Source organism: Equus caballus, chromosome 5 (genome assembly GCF_041296265.1).
Source record: "Equus caballus isolate H_3958 breed thoroughbred chromosome 5, TB-T2T, whole genome shotgun sequence".
Lineage (NCBI taxonomy): Eukaryota > Metazoa > Chordata > Mammalia > Perissodactyla > Equidae > Equus > Equus caballus.
The window spans coordinates 21,808,890-21,827,778 of NC_091688.1; the positions used below are offsets into that span (position 1 = coordinate 21,808,890).

The 18,889-nt window shown below is 43.6% G+C and overlaps 2 protein-coding genes across 4 annotated transcripts in view; one reads left to right on the top strand and one right to left on the bottom strand.

The window, feature by feature from the left end:
- PTPN14 (protein tyrosine phosphatase non-receptor type 14) overlaps positions 1-12,282 on the top strand; it is a 173,959-nt gene extending 161,677 nt beyond the window's left edge. For all 3 annotated transcript variants that reach the window (XM_023640732.2, XM_023640733.2, XM_001488273.7), the window contains one exon: positions 4,533-12,282. In XM_023640732.2, coding sequence (XP_023496500.1) covers positions 4,533-4,661 — 129 coding nt within the window. In that variant the 3' untranslated portion in view covers positions 4,662-12,282. The remainder of the gene's footprint in view (positions 1-4,532) is intronic.
- A 4,228-nt stretch (positions 12,283-16,510) lies between these two features.
- Positions 16,511-18,889, bottom strand: part of SMYD2 (SET and MYND domain containing 2) — a 48,604-nt gene continuing 46,225 nt past the window's right edge. Inside the window, exon 12 of the mRNA XM_023640734.2 lies at positions 16,511-16,937. Coding sequence (XP_023496502.1) covers positions 16,857-16,937 — 81 coding nt within the window. The 3' untranslated portion in view covers positions 16,511-16,856. The remainder of the gene's footprint in view (positions 16,938-18,889) is intronic.

An 18,889-nucleotide genomic window follows, 5' to 3' on the forward strand; every position in this document is an offset into this window, starting at 1 on the left:
CATAATCTGAGTGCACAGACAGGGCCTGCCTGTGCCGAAGCTGGCCGCCAAGCCCTGCCCCCCAGAGGAGTGGGCTGCAGTGGAGCTGGGGCCCACAGGGGACGCGGCAATCCGTTACTGCTCCCTGGAGGTCTGGGAGTTACACAGAGGGCTGGTCAATTTCATAGAGATCAGATAAACAGCAATCAAAGGCTGAAGAATGGTTCTTCTGCCTTCTGTTTTCATGGGGCTTTAGGGTTTTTAAATGGCTTTCACTTTTTCTTAGTCAGGGTCCTCATGGCAGCCAGGTAGAGAAGCCAGGCACATGTCACTCCTCCTGTTTTACAGATTTGGAAACTGAGGCCCAGAAACGATGTAGTGGCTTGTCTGGTGCCACGTGGCTCTTAAGCACTGGCACCAAGGTGAGAAGTGAGGGCTCCTACCTCCTGGTCCACAGTTACTTGCTGTCTTCACTCTGCCTGCAAATGCCCAGTATCATCTGGTTCTTGTTCAATCAAATTATACAGCTTGGAGAATCAAAGGAAACTTCTGAAATGGTTCAGTAGTTTTAAAATTAGGGAACGTTTTAAGGCACATTCTGCAAAGAAATTTATATAATAATATATGTGTCTACTCAATATCATTAATGGTTTGAAAATCAGATTAAATACTGCCCCACAAAGTTTGTTTTTTTAAACTTCCAGGAAAACAATAAATGCTGTTTAAACATGTTCAAAGGATTTTTAAACTCCCTGCCTATAAAAAGTTAATTGTATAACTTTCAGTCTGTCCATAGGAATGTTTGTGCTGCTAAAACTGGGGGGAAGAGTTTTACTAAATGTGGCCTATTGTTAAAAAAAAAAAAAAAGCAGACATCCTGTTAATGAACAAAATGACCATCATGGAATCGACTTAACAAAAGTTTTCATCTTCTATAAGTTTTTACCCTTTTGTCTCACATGAGATTTCTTGATTATTTGCTTCCTATACCCTGTCACTATAAGAAGTCTCCAGTAGAGTGAATGACTTGCCCCTAAGTCCCAAAGGTCCCAAAGCCACTCAGTGCTGGGAAGATGGAGTAAGATAAAGTGGAATCAGCGTACTGTGCATGTGGCTTGAGCATAGCCGAGCTCCGCTGGTGGCATCTGTGGGTTCCAGGGACGCAGAGGGCCTTATCAGTCCCTCCCCACTTACATATCTTCCCCCCGCCTCTTGTATCCCTTTCTTCTTCCTCAGCTCCCTCTTCTTCCTTTCTGACTTGAGTTGTCTTGTCTGCCCTGAAAATTGTTCTGTCCTGAGCTCTCTGGAGACCCATCAAAGGCTCAGCCTCAGTGGTGTGATGATGTGCACGCGCACTGATCACCAGATGTTATTGGCCCAGGAGAACCTAAACACCACGCGTCAGGGCCAGCATGGTGCAGAGGGAGGCATTCGGCCACTGGGGCCTTGTGTGGACTTGGTGAGGGCTCGGGGTGATTGAATTCTCTATGGTGTGTCCGCACATAGCGGATTTCCTCAATGCCCACTTGCATGCCAGAACATTCTTCGCTGGAGCGTGGTCAGTCCAGAAAGGACTTCTGTTCCCATTGATATTCAAAGATAGCAAGATGACTCATGGTTTTCACTTCCCTTCCCCTGGCATATATATAGCCAGCCTCTCTGTCCTATTTCCCATAATGCTATTGGTAGATGATCACGGAGAAAAAAGTCCTCTGCTTTGTTCTGATGTAGCTTCAGCCCTGGCTAGTAAGATTGAAATCCTTATTTCAAGAGAAGAGTGGGACATTTTAGTTTGTTCATTGGTTTTTTAAACGAAGGTTTTGACAAAAAAATATGAAATTGTTTGTCCCATTTTTCTCCTGTCCAAATTTTCCTGCCTTCTTTCCATGGCCTCTGGATTTAGCATACTTTATGTTTTAGGCTGTAATTCATAGTTTGGAGTTTTCTTAGTGAAATGCCTTTTCTTTCTCTTGGAACAAAGATGCATACAGTGAGGTCGGGTAACTGTAAGGTGGGGATGGGAAGGGACTCTTTCAGGCTGCTCTGAGAAGCCTCTTTGTGGCCCACAGCCATGACATTTTAATGCCCATACGCTTTTTCAGACAACACTAGTTTTATGGTTTGCAGTACTCTTGGCCCCCTGGATTCAGCTGTCTCACTAGCCAAAGAGCAAGATGTCTTGATCTTGCTGCTTTTCTGAATAAGTTATCCTTCCTTCCTAGAGTCGGGAGGAGAAAATGCCTTCTGAGCCAGAATCAGCTGCCACATGTTTTCTTGGGTTAGGGACAATGGTCAGCAGAGCCTGTGGAAATGAATCTTCAAGCCAACTGGGACTCTTTCGTTGAGGACCAGGGGAACCATCTTTGTCGTGTCTCCAAACTGCCCCATATTAGATAATATACTGTCCTTGGGGCTGAGTCTTACAGGCTGTTGAGATGGTAATGATCATGATGGAGGTGGTGGTGGCAGAGATGGAGGGGGAGGTGGAGGAGATGGTGGTGAAAGTGGTGGAGGTGGCTGCTATTTTAGCCAGCCCTAGTGGTCTAGTGGTTAAGATTCGGCACTCTCACCCTGCTGCCCAGGTTCATTTCCCAGTCAGGCAACCATAGTCAGTTGTCATATTGTGGTGGCTCTGTGTTGCCAGGATGCTGAAAGCTGCCCCACCAGTATCTCAAATACCAGCAGGGTCACCCATGGTGCACAGGTTTCAGCAGAGCTTCCAGACTAAGACAGACCAGGAAGAAGCACCTGGCCACCCACTTCCGACAAAATTGGCCATGAAAACCCTGTGGATAGCAGTGGAGCATTGTCTGACACGGCACCGGAAGGTGAGAGGATGGTGCAGAAAGACCTGGAAGGGTTCTAGTCTGCTGTACACAGTGTCACTGTAGCACTAACAACAGCAAAACCTGTATCAAGTGTTTCCCTTGTGGCAGCACTATTCTGAGAGCCTTACAGTATTAGCCCAAGTAGCCTTCACAGTACCCCTATGAGAGTGGTCCTGTTAGTGCCCTTGCATAACAGAAGAGAAACTGAGGCACTGGTAGATGAAGGAATGTGCCCACATTCCGGCTCTGATTCAGCAGATGAAGCCTGACCCAGAGCCTGTGCTCCTGCCTCCTGCGGGACCCTGCCTCTGTGTCACAGACTGATGGGCAGGGGAGAAGCAGCCTTATTCTATCCTTTCATCTTCAGTGTCCAACACAGAGTAATGCTCTCAAATGTCATGTTAATTAACTTCATTATCAGGGGGCTCTAGGTTGTATATCTTGATATCAGTCACTTTGGAGAATAGTTTAGGCAAAGACCCACTAGTTACCATCAGAACTTTATGTCTAGACTCTATATTTTGACTGAAAGTCTGAGGATTCACATACCTTTTTCTCTTTCCTTATTACCAGGGACTTGACTTTGTCCCTTTTGAATCTGTGGGGTGCGTTACTTAACTGGTTTGGGAGAAGAGCAACTAAAAAGGATGGCGTGGGTTGACTCGTAGCTACACAAAGTTTGGAAATAGCTGAAATTACTTTTGAAAGCAAAGTTTGAAAGTAAAGTACGAGAAGGCATCCAGCTGAGTTTTTATTATTTTCTTTTCGGTGCTTGCTCAGTCCTTGATAACTTTGTGGGTGTGGTTGATTGCCTGAGCAGGGGCAGTGTGCAGAGGGTACGTTGGCGTCGTTGGCGTCATTGGCTTCAATGTGCTTCTGCCGTGGCTGGTCCAGGAGGATGGAAGTGATGCAACTGAGGGGACCAGGACAGCTTCTGGTCTGCTCATACACCATGACCCACCCTATTAATTCCCTTCCATTGAAGATAAATCTGTATTCTCAATGAATTGACACATAGGCAAGCTCATTTAATACTCAAGACATTTTCAGTTAAAGGCTTTCACTCCAAACGTGACTGGCATTCAGAGATTGTGCTTTGACGTTTTAAAGGTTTACCCGTAAATTATCTTGCTTGATCATGATTATGATCCCGTGACGTGGCACGATGGGCATGCTTGTTCTTATTTGATTAATATTAATAAAATAGTAGTGAGTAGTCTTCATTAAGAGCTCACTGTGTGCCAGACGCTGTGCTAAATGCTTTACATGCATTTCATCATTCAATCCTGTGAGGTGGGTGCTATTTATCGCCCCATGTTATTGCTGAGGAAATGTTACAAACTTGGGCAAGGCCACACTGCCATTAGAGGAAGCATCATTATCCTTGTTTTACCAAGGAAGAAGCTAAGACCCAGAGATGTCTTCAGTCCTACCACTGGGCGTGGTAGAGTTGAGAGTACCAGTTGGGTTTAACTCCAGCCTCTGTGTTTTCTCTAACAGACTGGTCTCTATTTAAAATATCACACCCGTGGTACGTGATGACCAGGTGCTCCAGTTGTTGGTGTAAAGTCTTTGATTGGGAAAACCTAGAGGGGGCCCAGTTCTTTGCTTTCTCTTGTACCTGCACGTGGGCAGTGAGCGAATGCTTCCTGGATGAGGGAATGAGGAATGACCCAAGGGAAGCCCCCCATCTCAAGATCTTGTCCTTTTTCTCTTTTATTGCAGAAAGTGGAAGTGCCCATGATGCTGAGGCTCCTCAGGGAGCAAAGGATGTTCATGATCCAGACCATCGCTCAGTACAAGTTTGTCTACCAAGTTCTCATCCAGTTCCTCCAAAACTCCAGACTCATTTAACCCCCTGATCCAGCTCCTGGAAGAGGAATCCGGCTCCATCTCGCAGATGGGGAGGCACCTCCAGACAACATCTGCTCCTCCAGTACGGTGCAGATGGCTGGAGCCGGCAGGCCACAGGCTCCCTGAAGATGGGAGCCAAGATCATTCAAAACTTCATGTATTATTTTATATGAGATAATTTATTTTTTTCCCCTTTGGAATAACTTTTGTGAGTCATTGTAATGCAGTTTTCACAATAATATAGTACTTTTCTTTTGAACCACATTTTGACTGATCTGCATTGTAATACGTCAGTAGGGAAAGGTTGCCTGGTGGATCATTTTGGGGACAGAGGCATAAGGGAATGCATCTCTAGTGAAGGTGTAGCCATATTTATAACCAACTGAAATTCATCAGCTTAATTGCTTGTGCCCAAATCAAAGATGGAAAGAAAATGAATTTATCCTAAAATATAAAGATATCCTAAAATATGAAGGGCAAGACCCTTCCCTGAAGGAGAAGACACTATTCTCTTATATTCTGGGGCTCGTGAGGCTTGATGAACAGTTTCCTCTCTCTTCCTTTCTGTTTTCACCCTCAGTTGTCTCTTTTTTTTGCCCCCAAGCTTGAGCGAAAGGTGGGAAAAGCTCCGGGAAATGCTCCTTTTATGGTGCAGTAATTGCCATCACTCAGGCTGAATGAGGAGCTCTGTGTTCTGTCTTTCTCCACCACCTTGTGCTGGGCTCTGGAGCCTGGGTCTCCTTGCTGGGAACTGCAGCCTCAGTGTTTGCTGCTTCTCCTCGTTTGCCCAATGGGCCCCAGTCTGGTGGCCTTTGAGGCCCTGGGCCAGGCCATCTGTGCAGCTAGGCCTCTTGCCTGATTGAGAAAAGATAATAGAGCAGAGAAAGGAGGCAGGCAGGCTCTTGATCCTGTTTCTTATTCACATATGATGTGTGTGCTGGATGAGGGCCTGAGGTCGAGGTGCTGGGTGCATTCTGTCTCTGCATCAGTCATGAAGTCATTGGAAGGGTTATAAAGGAAACCATTGGGAAGGCTGATTTATGGGGGTTCTTTGGCACTCAGGGAGCAGGGGCCTGGCCAGGAGCCACACCAAATATGACCCCCACTGTGCTGCTGTCGTCTCCAGGCTTTGGTCTGCGAGAGTAGAACTAAGCCCACTCAGGACCCTGTAGTCCAAATCTGGGCCCGCATGGTGGAAGACGGTGGAATTTGTGCCGAAGTCCTTTGCTGCTTTCCTTTTCTCCATACGATCCACTCTCTGGTCAGTGAGGGCATTAACGCTGCTGAGTTTGAAGCTCAGTTCTTGGTTTGTCTCTTCCTGTGCCTTCATGGGTCACTGTCCTTCTGAATTTCTGAGGTTAAGGTTAGTACACAATAAATCATCTTCCATGCATTTTCCCTCTTGCTGAATTTTGGGGAATTTTCCTCTCTACTGTCTAGTTTTTCTTGGATGCAACTTTTAAATTGTGGTTTTGGTCTTAGAATTGACCATTGAGGTGCTCCATCCTGCCTTCCTCCACTGCTGCCTTTTTCTTTTTTTTCCCTGAGCTGAAAATGCAAAGAACAGCATCAAACAACCAGAAAGAGTGTGCCTTTGTGAGTTTGTTACCACATGCTGGCAGACGGGTGTGGAAGCAGATTCCCAACGAACGACTTCGGGCTCGCCATCAACTCAGTTTCACCTCCTCCTAGGGGTTGTAATTCTCTGTATTTAGACTCCATGTGTCTGCAGATGGAGGGCCTCCTTTCTTTTCCTCCAAGGTCTGCAGAATCAGTCAAGGAGTATAACTTCAACTGAAGTCTGTAGATTCGGGGAGCCTGGTGTATGTTCTAAAAAAGAAAACCGTTAGTATGACTTGTATTTTCAGTGGAACAGAGCTCATAACCTTCACTATGAGACGCCCAGAATTTGATCAGCAACAGGCAAAGAAGTATTTGTTTCCTTTCCTTAGAGATTTTCCATCCTTGGGATAGTCTGCTGTTTGGGATGTTTTAACAGTTGGTCTGCAGCAACTGGTTTATTGTTTGATGAACAACGTCAGTATTTCTCTTTCGTCTCTTAGGCCCCAACATGGGCACTGTTCAAATTAAGTCTCACGTGGGCAGCATGTAGACCTGCTGTCTCTTTGAGCTCTTTGCTCATCGTCCTCCTTTCAAGCCGTCCACTGTTGCCACTTTATGCTACAGGATATTCATTAGTGCCCAAAATGCAGGGAAGAAGTGGGTTTACTATCCAATTTCCTAGCCAACGTTTATATTGACACCCAAAGGAAAACATTTAAAAGTTATTCCACATATTTCATTTTTAAAAACAAAAGCTTTTCGTCCTTTAGCACATTTTGCATTCCTTTTCACATCTCCAGTAAATGCCAACATATCTCCCGTTAAATTAGCAGCAGCCATTTAAAGTCCTTTCAGTGGCATCTGCATAATAATTGCCCAGAGATGCTTTATATCTGGGAAGCCGGCCAAGGAATAAACCTTGAAGCAAAGTGTATTAAATTAGTTATCTAGTTAGAGCTTTTGGAATGAGCTCCTGATGATGCGTCAAGTCTGAAGCTGGAGCTGTCAGGGTTTGTTGCTGTAGTTTGGGTTTGAAGGGAGAAAATTAAAAATGGAGGGCAAAAAAAGATACCATCTCATAACAAAGCCATCCACCACTTTCAGGCCTCTGGTCTTGAAGTTTCCAGTTGAGATGTTTTGTTTCTTTCATCCACGCTCATTTGGAGACATTGACTCGGTGTTCATCCTTGTTTACTGTGGTCCCTGGATCATGGGGGCTGAGCTTGACGTCTTCATCCTTGAGCTGAGCCGAACCTGCTGGCAAAGCTGAGTGAGGTCCTGTTGAGCATTATTGGTTTCCTTGGGTCCTTGGGAGGACCACCTTTTGGTAGCATTTACATTTTTATACACCACTTTCCCTGGATAGGAAGTAAAGGAGGATTTAGCTGCGTTAGAGAGGGATGTCAATGCTGATTTCTTTATAGGAGAGGAAAGAGGGCTGAGCTCCTCACCTCAGTTGGAGGGGCCCAGGAAGATTAGGGAAGGTGAAAACATCCTCACATGGAATATTTTGAGTAATAAACTTTTGAGGAGCCTAAACAGAATTTTACTTTTACAACCTTTGTGGTCCTAGATTGAGAAGAACTTAAGTTTTTTGACTGTAATGAATCTGTCATTGTTTGCCTATGAGTCCCTTGGCCATCTCTGGCCCCTTCCTCCATCAGCCTGGATAGATGGTCTTTGTGGGCTCTGCTGGGAGGGTCCTGTGGGACTTGACCACTGGTTTGCCCAGTACTCACTGAGCCTTTATCCTGCCTGCTCTCAGCTTTTGCAGTTCAGTTATAAACTCCAGTGGACACAGTAGATCAGCATTTTTCTCTAGCTGCCTACTTTTCTTATCTTTTCCAGCTTAATATAGGTTGACCCATATGAAATTTCCAGTAGTTGGATCATATTTTATGTATAATGACAGGAAATTCATATGAGTCAACCTAATATGTACAGTTTGTTTCTTCTCCTTGATATAGTATGGATCCCAGCACGCCATATGTCATTTCTCCAAACAAGTGCTAATGAACATGAAGTGTGTGCCGTGGGCTCTTGGCTCTTTTTGTGAACCTGCTGCCTCGCTGTAGTGACCCTTGTCGCACTCGGTGAGTGGGCCATCTTCTGGGGCTTGGAAGTACTCCTTGCAGAGACATTAGCACCCCGTTGATTCTCATAGGCAGGGTTGGCCATCAGGCACATCATTATGGGGTTTTCAGCTCCCATCCTTTCTTGATGTACCATCTGTGTTAGCTGACTTCAGCCCAGTGGTAATGAAACATGATGTGTGCACCTGAAGGTGTCCTTGGTCAGAAAGCAGAATGTGCTTTTTAATTTCTCTCCTCCACTGCCAGTGGTATGCTTGATGGTGAAAGTGGGTATGGTTATTGATTTTCTTTTTGGGGAGATATGTCAGTCACTTGAGGTGGATGAGGGGGAGAACGTACAAGGGCATTCTAAGATGTATGCCAGGGAGCTTAGACTCCTTCATTCCTCCTCTGTGTTGGGAATAATTGTTGGGGGTCCTAGAGTAAGAAATTTCCAGAAGCACCAAGTAATTACTATTGGGCTCTTAAGGTGGCCCTTTTTGGGACTTCAGCTTTTTCATGTTTTACCCAAGATTCTTCTGCTGCTGTGTTTTATTTTCTTGGCTGTGGATTTTATCAGACACTCGTCACGCTCTTGTTTAGTGATTTCTTCGTGAGCTAAGGAACAACTAATCCAGCAGGGCTTCCACATGGAGACATTGAGGTTTTCCATGGACACCACACAGATGTTCCAGTGGCTTCCAGCTTTACGGGTGAAGAACTAGTTGGCCCTATAGAGTGGCTCTCTAGAATGTTAAACTTTGTTTGACACTTGCCTTGGACTCTTGAGCAAGAGAGCAGAATGCCTCTTGTCTTTGCCTCAACTTCTAAGATATTTTGGGGGAAAAGACTTTATTAATACATCTGTTGAAATTAACAGCAACATGCCTGGGAGAAATGTGAGGGTGTATCCAATCAAATTCTGCCAACCCAAATGTGTTGCCCCGAAAGTCAGTTATTCATGGGGTCCTGTGAAACTCAACAGCCAGCTCGGCTAATACTTACCCTTTCTCCTGTCTGCTCTCAGGTTTTACATTCGGGTTGTAAACCCAGGTAGGTGCACATGTTTATCGAGCTGACAACCTTATCTTTTGCAGCTTAATATAGCTGCATCTGCTTTCACAAGGTCAAACTAAAAAGTTCTCTGTTAAATGTCCGTGAGCCTGGCGTGGAGTATCTGGCATCAGTCGGTTTCAGAGGACGGGGGAATTTACTGTTGTTTGGTGCAGCAAAGGGAAGGATGCGCCTCAGTTACTCCTCTTCAGAGCAGTCAGCCCTCCCATTTTAAAAATAAGTTCAAGGACGTCTCGTTCTAAGGCAGGAGGGCTAGAGCTGACATGCAGCCCGAGTATGACAAGCATCTGCATAGAGTCACTCTTCCTTCTGGCCATCAGGGTCATTCTTTCCAAAAAGTGCCAGAAGCTTGCCCAGAGAAGAGCTATAAATGGGAAGAGGAAGGGTTTTTAGCTCAGCCCTGAAGTTGCTATCAAAAAGTGTATTGTTTCACAATTTTCTGAGCTCTGGCATGTCTCTCTCACTCCCTATATCCCTTTCTGCAAGGCCAGAGGGATGGAAACGGTGAGGTGGCACCCCTCAGAAAGACTGGGCTGCGATGTTGGGATCCGTCTCACCCTTGCTTCTGGTTTTAAACTGTCTTCACTGTCGCAGGAGAGCTTGATGAGTGTCACGGGTTCTGATGCATGCCTCGATTTGCTGCTCAAGAATGCCGTCTCCCCTCGCTTGCTGCTGGCCCTTCCTTTCCTTGAAGCCTTAATAGCAGGGGTTTCTGTGCATCCACATGGCTCCCAGAGTTAGCAAGCACGGCTCCTAGGCATCTTGATTCCTCTCTCCTGTAATCCCAGGGGGGAATCAGGGCACCGAAGTGGGGAGGAGGTCAGTACCGTGACTGCCATTTTCCTTGTCTCACTGGGGGGCACAGGCAGGGCTATTTTCTGATGTCACCCTCTTCATTCCAAGAGCACCTCATTCCTTGAGGGCTGTCCCGACCTTTCCTTGTTTTTCATTTGCCTTCTGGATCAGCTCTCAACAGGGCACTTTTTCTTTCCTTTCCCTACTCTCTTAGTGCAACCTCTACAAAACAGTTAAATCTAGTCATAGAGAATCCTTCTCTTAAACCTCTCCAAATTATGTAATTAGGAAATCTAATTTTAACTTTTAAAAGCTTATATAGTTTCAAGGAATAAGATCTGGCAAACGGAAATAACCAGCGTGGAAAGAGCTCCGAAGCTGTTGGCAACCAGGAAGCTGCCCTTACGTACTCTTTTTCTTCCCCCTGGAGATGGACATTATCATTCAGTACTAGAAGAGATGAAAGAAAAGATGGATTCGATTTTTCAGTCCTGTTTAAAAGGGTGATTGCAACCATTCTTGGTATTTATTTCAAGGTGAACTTACATAGATTCACAGTGGCTGCGTTTGGCATAGTGAAGTGTGTAGTCAAATCGATTTGTTCTAGCTTCTTCCTGCTGAACCATGTTCCCTTCCTCACAGCCTCTACACAGACTGATCCATCCAGTGAAACAGGTCAAGCTCTGGGGCTCTCCAGGAACATTTACGAGTTGTGATCAGGTCTCAGTTATCTAGGAAGGAGCAGGATAAGCTGTCCATCCAACCTGTGACTTCTACTCTTTCTTCCCAGCCTCCTCCTTCAGGGAAACACAGAAAGCTGAAAAGATTGGATCGGAGTCTTTTTGTGCCTTGGGGTGGAACCATTTTGCTAAAATCTCAGGAATCTTGCTCTGAGTTTTGCTAGGGCAGCTCTCAGAGCAGGGGGTGCCTGGCATTCTCAGCATTTCTCAGGGGCCTCCCACCTCCTCACCTGCAGTGTCAGCTAATAAATACCTTCAGCAGAGAGCGGAAAGCTGTAATTCAGAGCCATTTCTTTTTCAGCTTGAACACTGTAAAATGTTACTGCAGTTCCCTTTGACTGAACTTTCTTGCCACTGTTTGGAATCTTAAAAATCTATTCACCCTATCCTTTTAGAAGTAAGCTTGCTCTTCATCAGAGATGATTTCCTGTGTATGTCCTTTGTTCCTTCAGTAGTCAAACTAACCTGCTTAAGGATACTTACATGGCAAGACAAAAAGGTTTACATATGCAGATGACTATTAAACGTATAACCTTATGTAATTTGTGTTACATCAAGTAACCAGCCAATCTAGTTGGTTTCACTGGACTGTTGTTGTGGTATCATTGAAAACAATTGACATTGAATAGGTTTCATTTTGAAACGATGTATAGACAAGTCCCCAACTTAGAAACCAGTTTGTTCTTAAGGTTCTTGGGTCAGCCCCCCGAAGCCTTCTGATCTCCAACACGGCAGAAATGTAGGGCTGTGTCAGCCAGAGCTGGTTGACTGTTGTGGGCTGACCTGGAAATCGAGCCACCTATGAAGTTGTTGCTGTGAGAAATGCATTCCAGGTTGGGCCTTGGGATCCTGAAAACACATTCTTCTCCCCGTGGTGGCCGGCCTCTTGCTACCTTGCAGGATGGAAGTCCAGTCTCTTGACAACAAACTACATTTATAAGGGGAGAGAGGGAGTGGGACGCGTATAGGACATTCCCTAATTTGGGGAGTGATTTATCTAAATATTCATGTCCACTTTACCTTGGTATGAACTCCCTCTCGATTTGATGATATTGAAAGCCTTAAATAAAACTATGCATGCTCTTCTATGTGCTTTTTTATATCAGTAAATAAGCTTATGCTTGCCAGTTTCATACACAATTATGAGGTGTATAAAACTGACTTTTGACAGTATTTTTTGCACTGTTTCCTATCTGTTTTTATAAAGTCTTATTTAGATATTGGTCCTAGTTGCATATTATGTTCTCACTCCCCTTGTCATTGCTGTAAAATGTTTCATATGTGCCTTTACAAATGTGAGATCTTTATTCTAACCTTTTTTGTAAAAGATATCTATTGATTTCCATATGCAATAAACTTTTTTTTTTTCAGAGAGAATAGTTGCATCTTCTAACTCTCTTCTGTCCTGTGTATGTTTGCATTAGTTGAAAGCACCAACATCTGTTACCTCTAGGATTATGTTGGGATAGGCAGGAATGCCTGGGAAAATCAGCTTTCTGAGTTTTTTAAAGCCCATTTATTACCACCCACTTTTCATTCCTGTATAACTTGATCATACTGAAAATTTAGTTTGAAATTTCCAAAGTTGTCATTGTTAGAAGAAACCTTTTGTAAGGGGTGATGGCTAGGCCAATGAAGAATACATAGAAATGGGTCTTTTGCACAAATGCAGTGATAAACCTTATTAAGCTCCATGGCCCTTTTTCCAGCTGATGTTTACTCAGATCCCAGACTGTTGACCTGGAAAAGATAAGCACCAGGCAGATATAGAACCCAAAGTCTTGTTTTTGGCTTTCAACTTTATTAACAGCCCAACTCATCTCTACCTTTAAAGGTGGCTGTCCTGCCGCATAATTTTCAGCCAATCAACTGTTGTAGACATACACATGAACCCCTGGTGATCAGGGTGGATATTTTTTAATGTGTCTTTGATAAGTCACAGGGCAAAATAACCACTTCTGTGAGTAACCCGCCTACAACCCTGTCACTGTACCAGGAGTCATTCATCTACCAGAGGCGTCAGCTTGTTCCATATCATGAAAATGAGAATCCTCTGGGCCACTCTGCGGTGGAAGGAGATGGCAGCAAATCTCATTAAACATATAAATAGTTCTGTGTATATGGTGATGTGGCCAAAAGACAAATAGGTTCTTGAAAGAAAAGCCACATAGTATTAAAAAATGATAATAGACAAAATTCCAATGAAAATGGAGAGTAGTCAAGTGGAATGGCAAGAGAAAAGGTACATTAATTTGTTTTCTCTTTCGGGGACTGTGTAAATAGACTTGGTTTATTTCCTTTGGTTGATAAACAGAAAAAGTAGTCTTACATAATTTAGAAATAAAACTAACCACTAGTAAACCTGATTATCTCCAAATAGAATATTAGCAGAGCTGAGGAAGGAAATTTTAAAAAAGAGAGAAGAAAACTCAAAAGAGCAAAGATACGTATAAGAAAAATATGCAATAAAATGACAAAAACAGGATCAAACATGTCTATTTTATGTGATTTTACATTTTACTTAACAAATGGGGAAAACATGTCAGACTTAACAGGAAACATAAGAGAAGAAAAGAACTCCTCCATAATAGCTATAGAAAACATAAAATCTGGGAATTAAGAAGAATGTGTCGGACTTGTATAAACCTAACTGAACCCCTCTAAGGCAAAACGTAGACAAATTGATAAACTCACCACATTCTTGGATAGAAAGACTCATGTGAGGAAGAGCTGAGCTCTCTGTGTCACTGACTCCATGCAATTGTAGTAAATCTCACAGCAGCACTTTTCCGGGGGGTGGGGGTAGGGGAGGCCCAGAGAGGCCTTGGCCAAATGATTCTCAAGTACTTTGGAGAGTTAAACATGGGAGAAGGGTCAGAAAAACTCAAGAGAACACAAGATTAGCCCTAGTAGATACTAAAAGTTTTGCAGTGCCACAATAATTAAGAGTATTTTATTGGTATTGGAATAGACGGATCAATGGAGTGAAATAGTGCAGAAATAAACTTAGGTCTTAGGGCAATGATAATGATACCAATTCAAATCAGCAGGGCAATAAATCATCCAATAAATGATGCTGGCCTGCTTTCTCTCTTTCTTTTTCTTTTCTTTTTTTCTTTTTTTGAGGAAGATTAGCCCTGAGCTGACATCCACCACCAACCCTCCTCTTTTTGCTGAGGAAGATGAGCTCTGAGCTAACATCCACGCCCATCTTCCTCTATTTTATATGTGGAATGCCTGCCACAGCATGGCTTGACAAGCAGTGCCATAGGTCTGCAACTAGGATCTGAACCGGAGAACCCTGGGCTGCCAAGGTGGAATGTGCAAACTTAACCGCTGCACCACCAGGCCAGCCCAATGCTGGCCAAAAGGGCTAACAATTTTGAAAATTAAAAATTTTAAAGAGTACAATTGGATCCCTTACTATTAAATAAAACAATTCTAGATAGATCAAAGACAAAGAAAAAATTGTTTTATTCCTTTTCATTTAAAGATGAAAACAATCTACCTTTGTACAGCAAGTGTCATGGAAAATAATGGACAACAAGGGGAGAAATATTTTCAATACAGAACGAAGAGCAAATATCTCAATATTCATTGTTTCTTAGGAATCATCATGAAAGACGTGAATAGCAAAGTAGGCAGTGGCCATGAAGATCAACAGGAGAAACACAACTCCTAAGTATACGAAAAAATGCCTGATCTCATTAAAAAATGCATATAAAACAAAATATTTCACACATTAGATTAGCAAAAATTTTTTAAAACAATACAGTGTTATGAGGGTAGAGGAAAAAAAATACCAAAAATATTATATCCTATTGGTAACTGATGGCAGTTTTTTAAAAAGGAAATGTGGCCATGTTTATTCAAATAAAAAAAATGTTTCCACTATTTGATCCTGAAATTCCACTTCTAGGAGTCTGTCTCCAAAAATGCTACGACACATCAGCCAAGTTCTGTGTCTGGGATTGTTCACTGTGGCATTGTTTATCACGGCAGCAAAGTGGGAAAACCACATGTCCATAAACAGAATGGCTGAGCAACTTATGACATCCACATTTGATGCAACGTTCTGCTTCTAAAAAGAATGAAGTGAGTCTGTGAATGCTGGAATGAAAAGAGATCCATATTGTTAAGTCAGAGAAGGAGATTACAAAATATGTCAGTACCATTCTGCCTGTGTTTTTCTAAATCTATTTATATAGATACATTATACAGGCAGGGGAAAAATTGGGACCACATAAGTAAACTGTCTACAGTGGTGACCTCTGGGGAGTGGGACTGACAGGGAAGAAGGAACAGCTTGCTTTTTTTCAGATATGTTTGTACTATTTAAATTGAGAAAGTATTACTTTTTTTTTTTTTTTTTTTGGTGAGGAAGATTGTCCCTGAGCTAACATCTGTGCCAGTCTTCCTCTATTTTATATGTGGGTTGCTGCCACAGCATGGCTTGATGAGTGGTGTAGGTCTGTGCCCAGAATCCAAACCCATGAACCCTAGGCTGCCAAGTGGAGTGTGGGAACTTAACCACTATGCCACTGGGCCAGCCCCCAGAAAGTATTAATTTTATAAATTTTATAAATCCTATAGAGACAGTAGGCTAAGCACATTTTAAGCTTAGCTACATTAGCATTCTTAAAACATCATGCTCCACAGAACCAGGACGATGCTTTATGCATCTATGCGCTCACAGAGCTACACAGAGTGCTTTGTGTAGAGTAGGTGTTCAATAAATGTCATTGCACTTCACTGGACAAGCAATGCATTCTACCTGCTGACTCCCACTGTGTGCAGTTAACTGTGTGTCTGAGAGCTGCGTGCGGGGGTGTGTAGGCGAGTAAGGAAGGGTAATGTACCAGATTTACAGCTGTTCAAGCTGTCTGCAGATTAGGACTATGAAAGAAAGATGAAGTGTAAACTCCACCAGGCTTTGTTACCTAACGGGGATGTTCCTGTCTTTGGACTACAAGAAACTCCAAAGAGAAACATCCCTGACCTCCACAGAGAGCACCCCTCTGGGCTGTGCCCCTCTCTGCCGTGGTTGCTAACAAACACTCCCCAGGTTGCTGCCATCCAGGCTGTGGGGAAGCCTGGCCGCGCGGGGAGCGATCCTGTTTGCTCAATAACACAGTTGGTAAGGAAAATTTTTCTTCCTTCGCAAGCTTACCCTGGAGTGCTTCCAAACAAGGAGAGTACGGCACAGAACAATCAACAAAATGAGAGACGGAAAGTCTGCTTTCAGACAGATGAGAAAAAAAAGCCAAGGAAGAGAGGCATGCCTCATGCATTGAATGGACCCCAGACACTAAGAGAAGAATTGAAACAGGCAGATTCTCCCGTCAGTGAGGGGTTCCCAGTCAATTGTTCTCCGCCACAGATATCTTTCTTCCCTTCTTGCAGCTTCTCTCTTTCTTCCTCCATCACAGTGGACCCTGAAAGCAACTGCAAGCTAGAGGCCACGTGACCCCCCTGCCCCAGGGGCGGCCTGAGCCCACCACCTGATTCAGAAGAGGTGTCAAAAAGCATGACATCCGCTCCAAGACCTAGCTCCCACCGCCACTTTGAAATCCTCCCGGAGATAGAAGAAAACACAAACTTTAAGTACTATAATCTTTTTTTATTCTCTTTCACCACTGAGGTTGTTCAGAACATTATAATAGGCATGAAGGGAAAAATAATTGAATTTTTTAAACTCTGTCTAAAGTATATAATAATATATGAAACCATGCCATTCTCTCTTAGAAAAAAAAAAGCATCCAAAAATTAATTTAAGGTTAAAGATTAAGACCAACTTCCAAGTAAGCCATGTGTAAGGTTTAAGTGCAAGTAGTATTTTCATTCCAATGATTTTATGGAAGTGCTGGAGTGATGTGTACGATTTGAAATATTCAAATCCTTGGAGGTTTCTGCGCTAGTATTTAAATAAAAACTAACACGTTGGCATAGTTTCAGTGGCTCTCGATTTCCTGTTTGATCTCAGAAATGTAGGGGTGGTCTTTGCCATGAGCTACTTCCATGATGGCAATGGCCTGGGAAAGAGAGAGAAAAAGAGTTGAGAACCTGCAGCCAGTCCCCTTGCACCGCCACCCCGGCTAACTTTAATCCAAGTCGGACTTCGCTTTAAGGCACAGGATACAACCCGGCTTTTAGAGCCTGTGTTCTCATCCAGAGTCTGGCTTTAAAAAAAATAGAGAGACAAGATTATCTGGTAACCAACTGGTCACCCAGTCTCTAAACATTCTGAGTAAAACATTCGGCAATAGCTGCAGAAATGATGCAGAGAAATTGATTTCATGACTTTTTTTTTTGCTTCAATATTCTAGATATTTCAGTAAAAAATGCTTTGGGGACAGAAGTATTTGGCTGTGCTAAACTACGTAAACAGGCAATGCTGAAACAGAAAAGGCCACAGTGAACTTTAATCAAAACTCCTTTGATTTTGGTTTACATCACTAATAAAGATGTGATTAAACCATTTTTCCCTTTCAAACAGTGCATGCTTTCCTCTTAACACATATTCTTTAAAGAACTTAAAAACAGGTGCAGGTTTTATTTGAGGAAGCTAGAGAGAATGTGTCCAATAAGGTTTCTTTATAGTGAGGCAATATAAAGTGGAAGAGGTGCCAGAGGTTCCATCATTTCCTAGCTGTGTGACCTTGGGCAATATACTTAAGTGCTCTGTGCCTCATTTGCCTCATCCCTAAAGTAGGAATGATGCCTACTTCTCAAGAGTTTAGAATAGTGTCTGTAATAGTGCCTGGCAAACAGGAAGTATATATCGAATATAATCTATAAGAATTTATTTTGCTCTTTTGTATTCAACTATATTACTCATAGACAGAAAAACCTAAATTACTCCACTCCCTCAAACAGGGAATTTGGGATGGGCCTATGATTCTGACGGGCATTCCTTTCCATTCTACTATTCTCTTTCTGGATCCCAAACCAATAGGTGGCAGGCCAAGTAACGGTGTCTGCCTTCAGGAATCTCTGCTGTGAATGCCTCCCCTCGCCCTCTGCATTCATTTCATGGCTCACGTTCCTTGCTCAGATCTACTCTATCCTTCATTGATCTTGTATTTAATTACCCACCAGCACGTCACAATTGTGACCACACTGGGTAATCTTATCTTCCCTCAACTCACTAAGGCAACAAATATGTTATCTTAGATGGCAAATTCCATGGTTTAAAAACAAAAAATTTTATGCGTAACTCACACTTGTAGCCTGGCCTTGCCCTGACCCTTCCAGTGGGGATGCGGGACCCTTACTCCATCTTTCTGAATAGTCTATTGGGAAGATTTGGGGAACCTGGAGAATTAGGCATCTGGGCCTAGTTGGTGGCCCTCACTTTTACAAACATTCTCTGACAGGAGTCAAGAGACTGTCCCAAAGATAGTTTATCAACGGCTAACTTCTACATGAAGAACCATGAGAATCAGCACTCAGGGCGTTGACCCTGAGCTGCTGTAAGGTGCGAAGGTCAGAGTCGGGTGCCCTCGCCCACTGGCAGCAGGGCAGCTGTGAAACACTGAGGGGAGCAGATGCTGCCCAGGGTCCCAGTTTGCCCTGTGTGTCAGTCACAGCAGGAGTGGGTGGAGCTGAAGCTTTCAACTCAGAAAGAACCCAGTTGAACAAGGACTCTCATTTTTGTGAGAATGAAAAGAAAAAACACACAAGAGGGTCCTGGCGTGGAGCTAGTACTCAATGGACAGTGATGGTGATCATCACAACACTTTAGAAACCACAAAGGCACAATCCTAATGGGGAAGAACTCTCCATAGCCAGCTGCCTTGATTTCACCACAATCAGGCATACACTATCACAAATCTGTAAATCCTATAGGGCAGACAAATGGAAAATTCCCTCACCACGGTCTCCTGACCCATCCAGTGGCGTCTGTCCGCTTCCATGGCTTCACATGGGACAGCCGCTGTACCTGCTTCTCCCCAGGCATGGGCTGAGCCTGCAGTCACGGCCA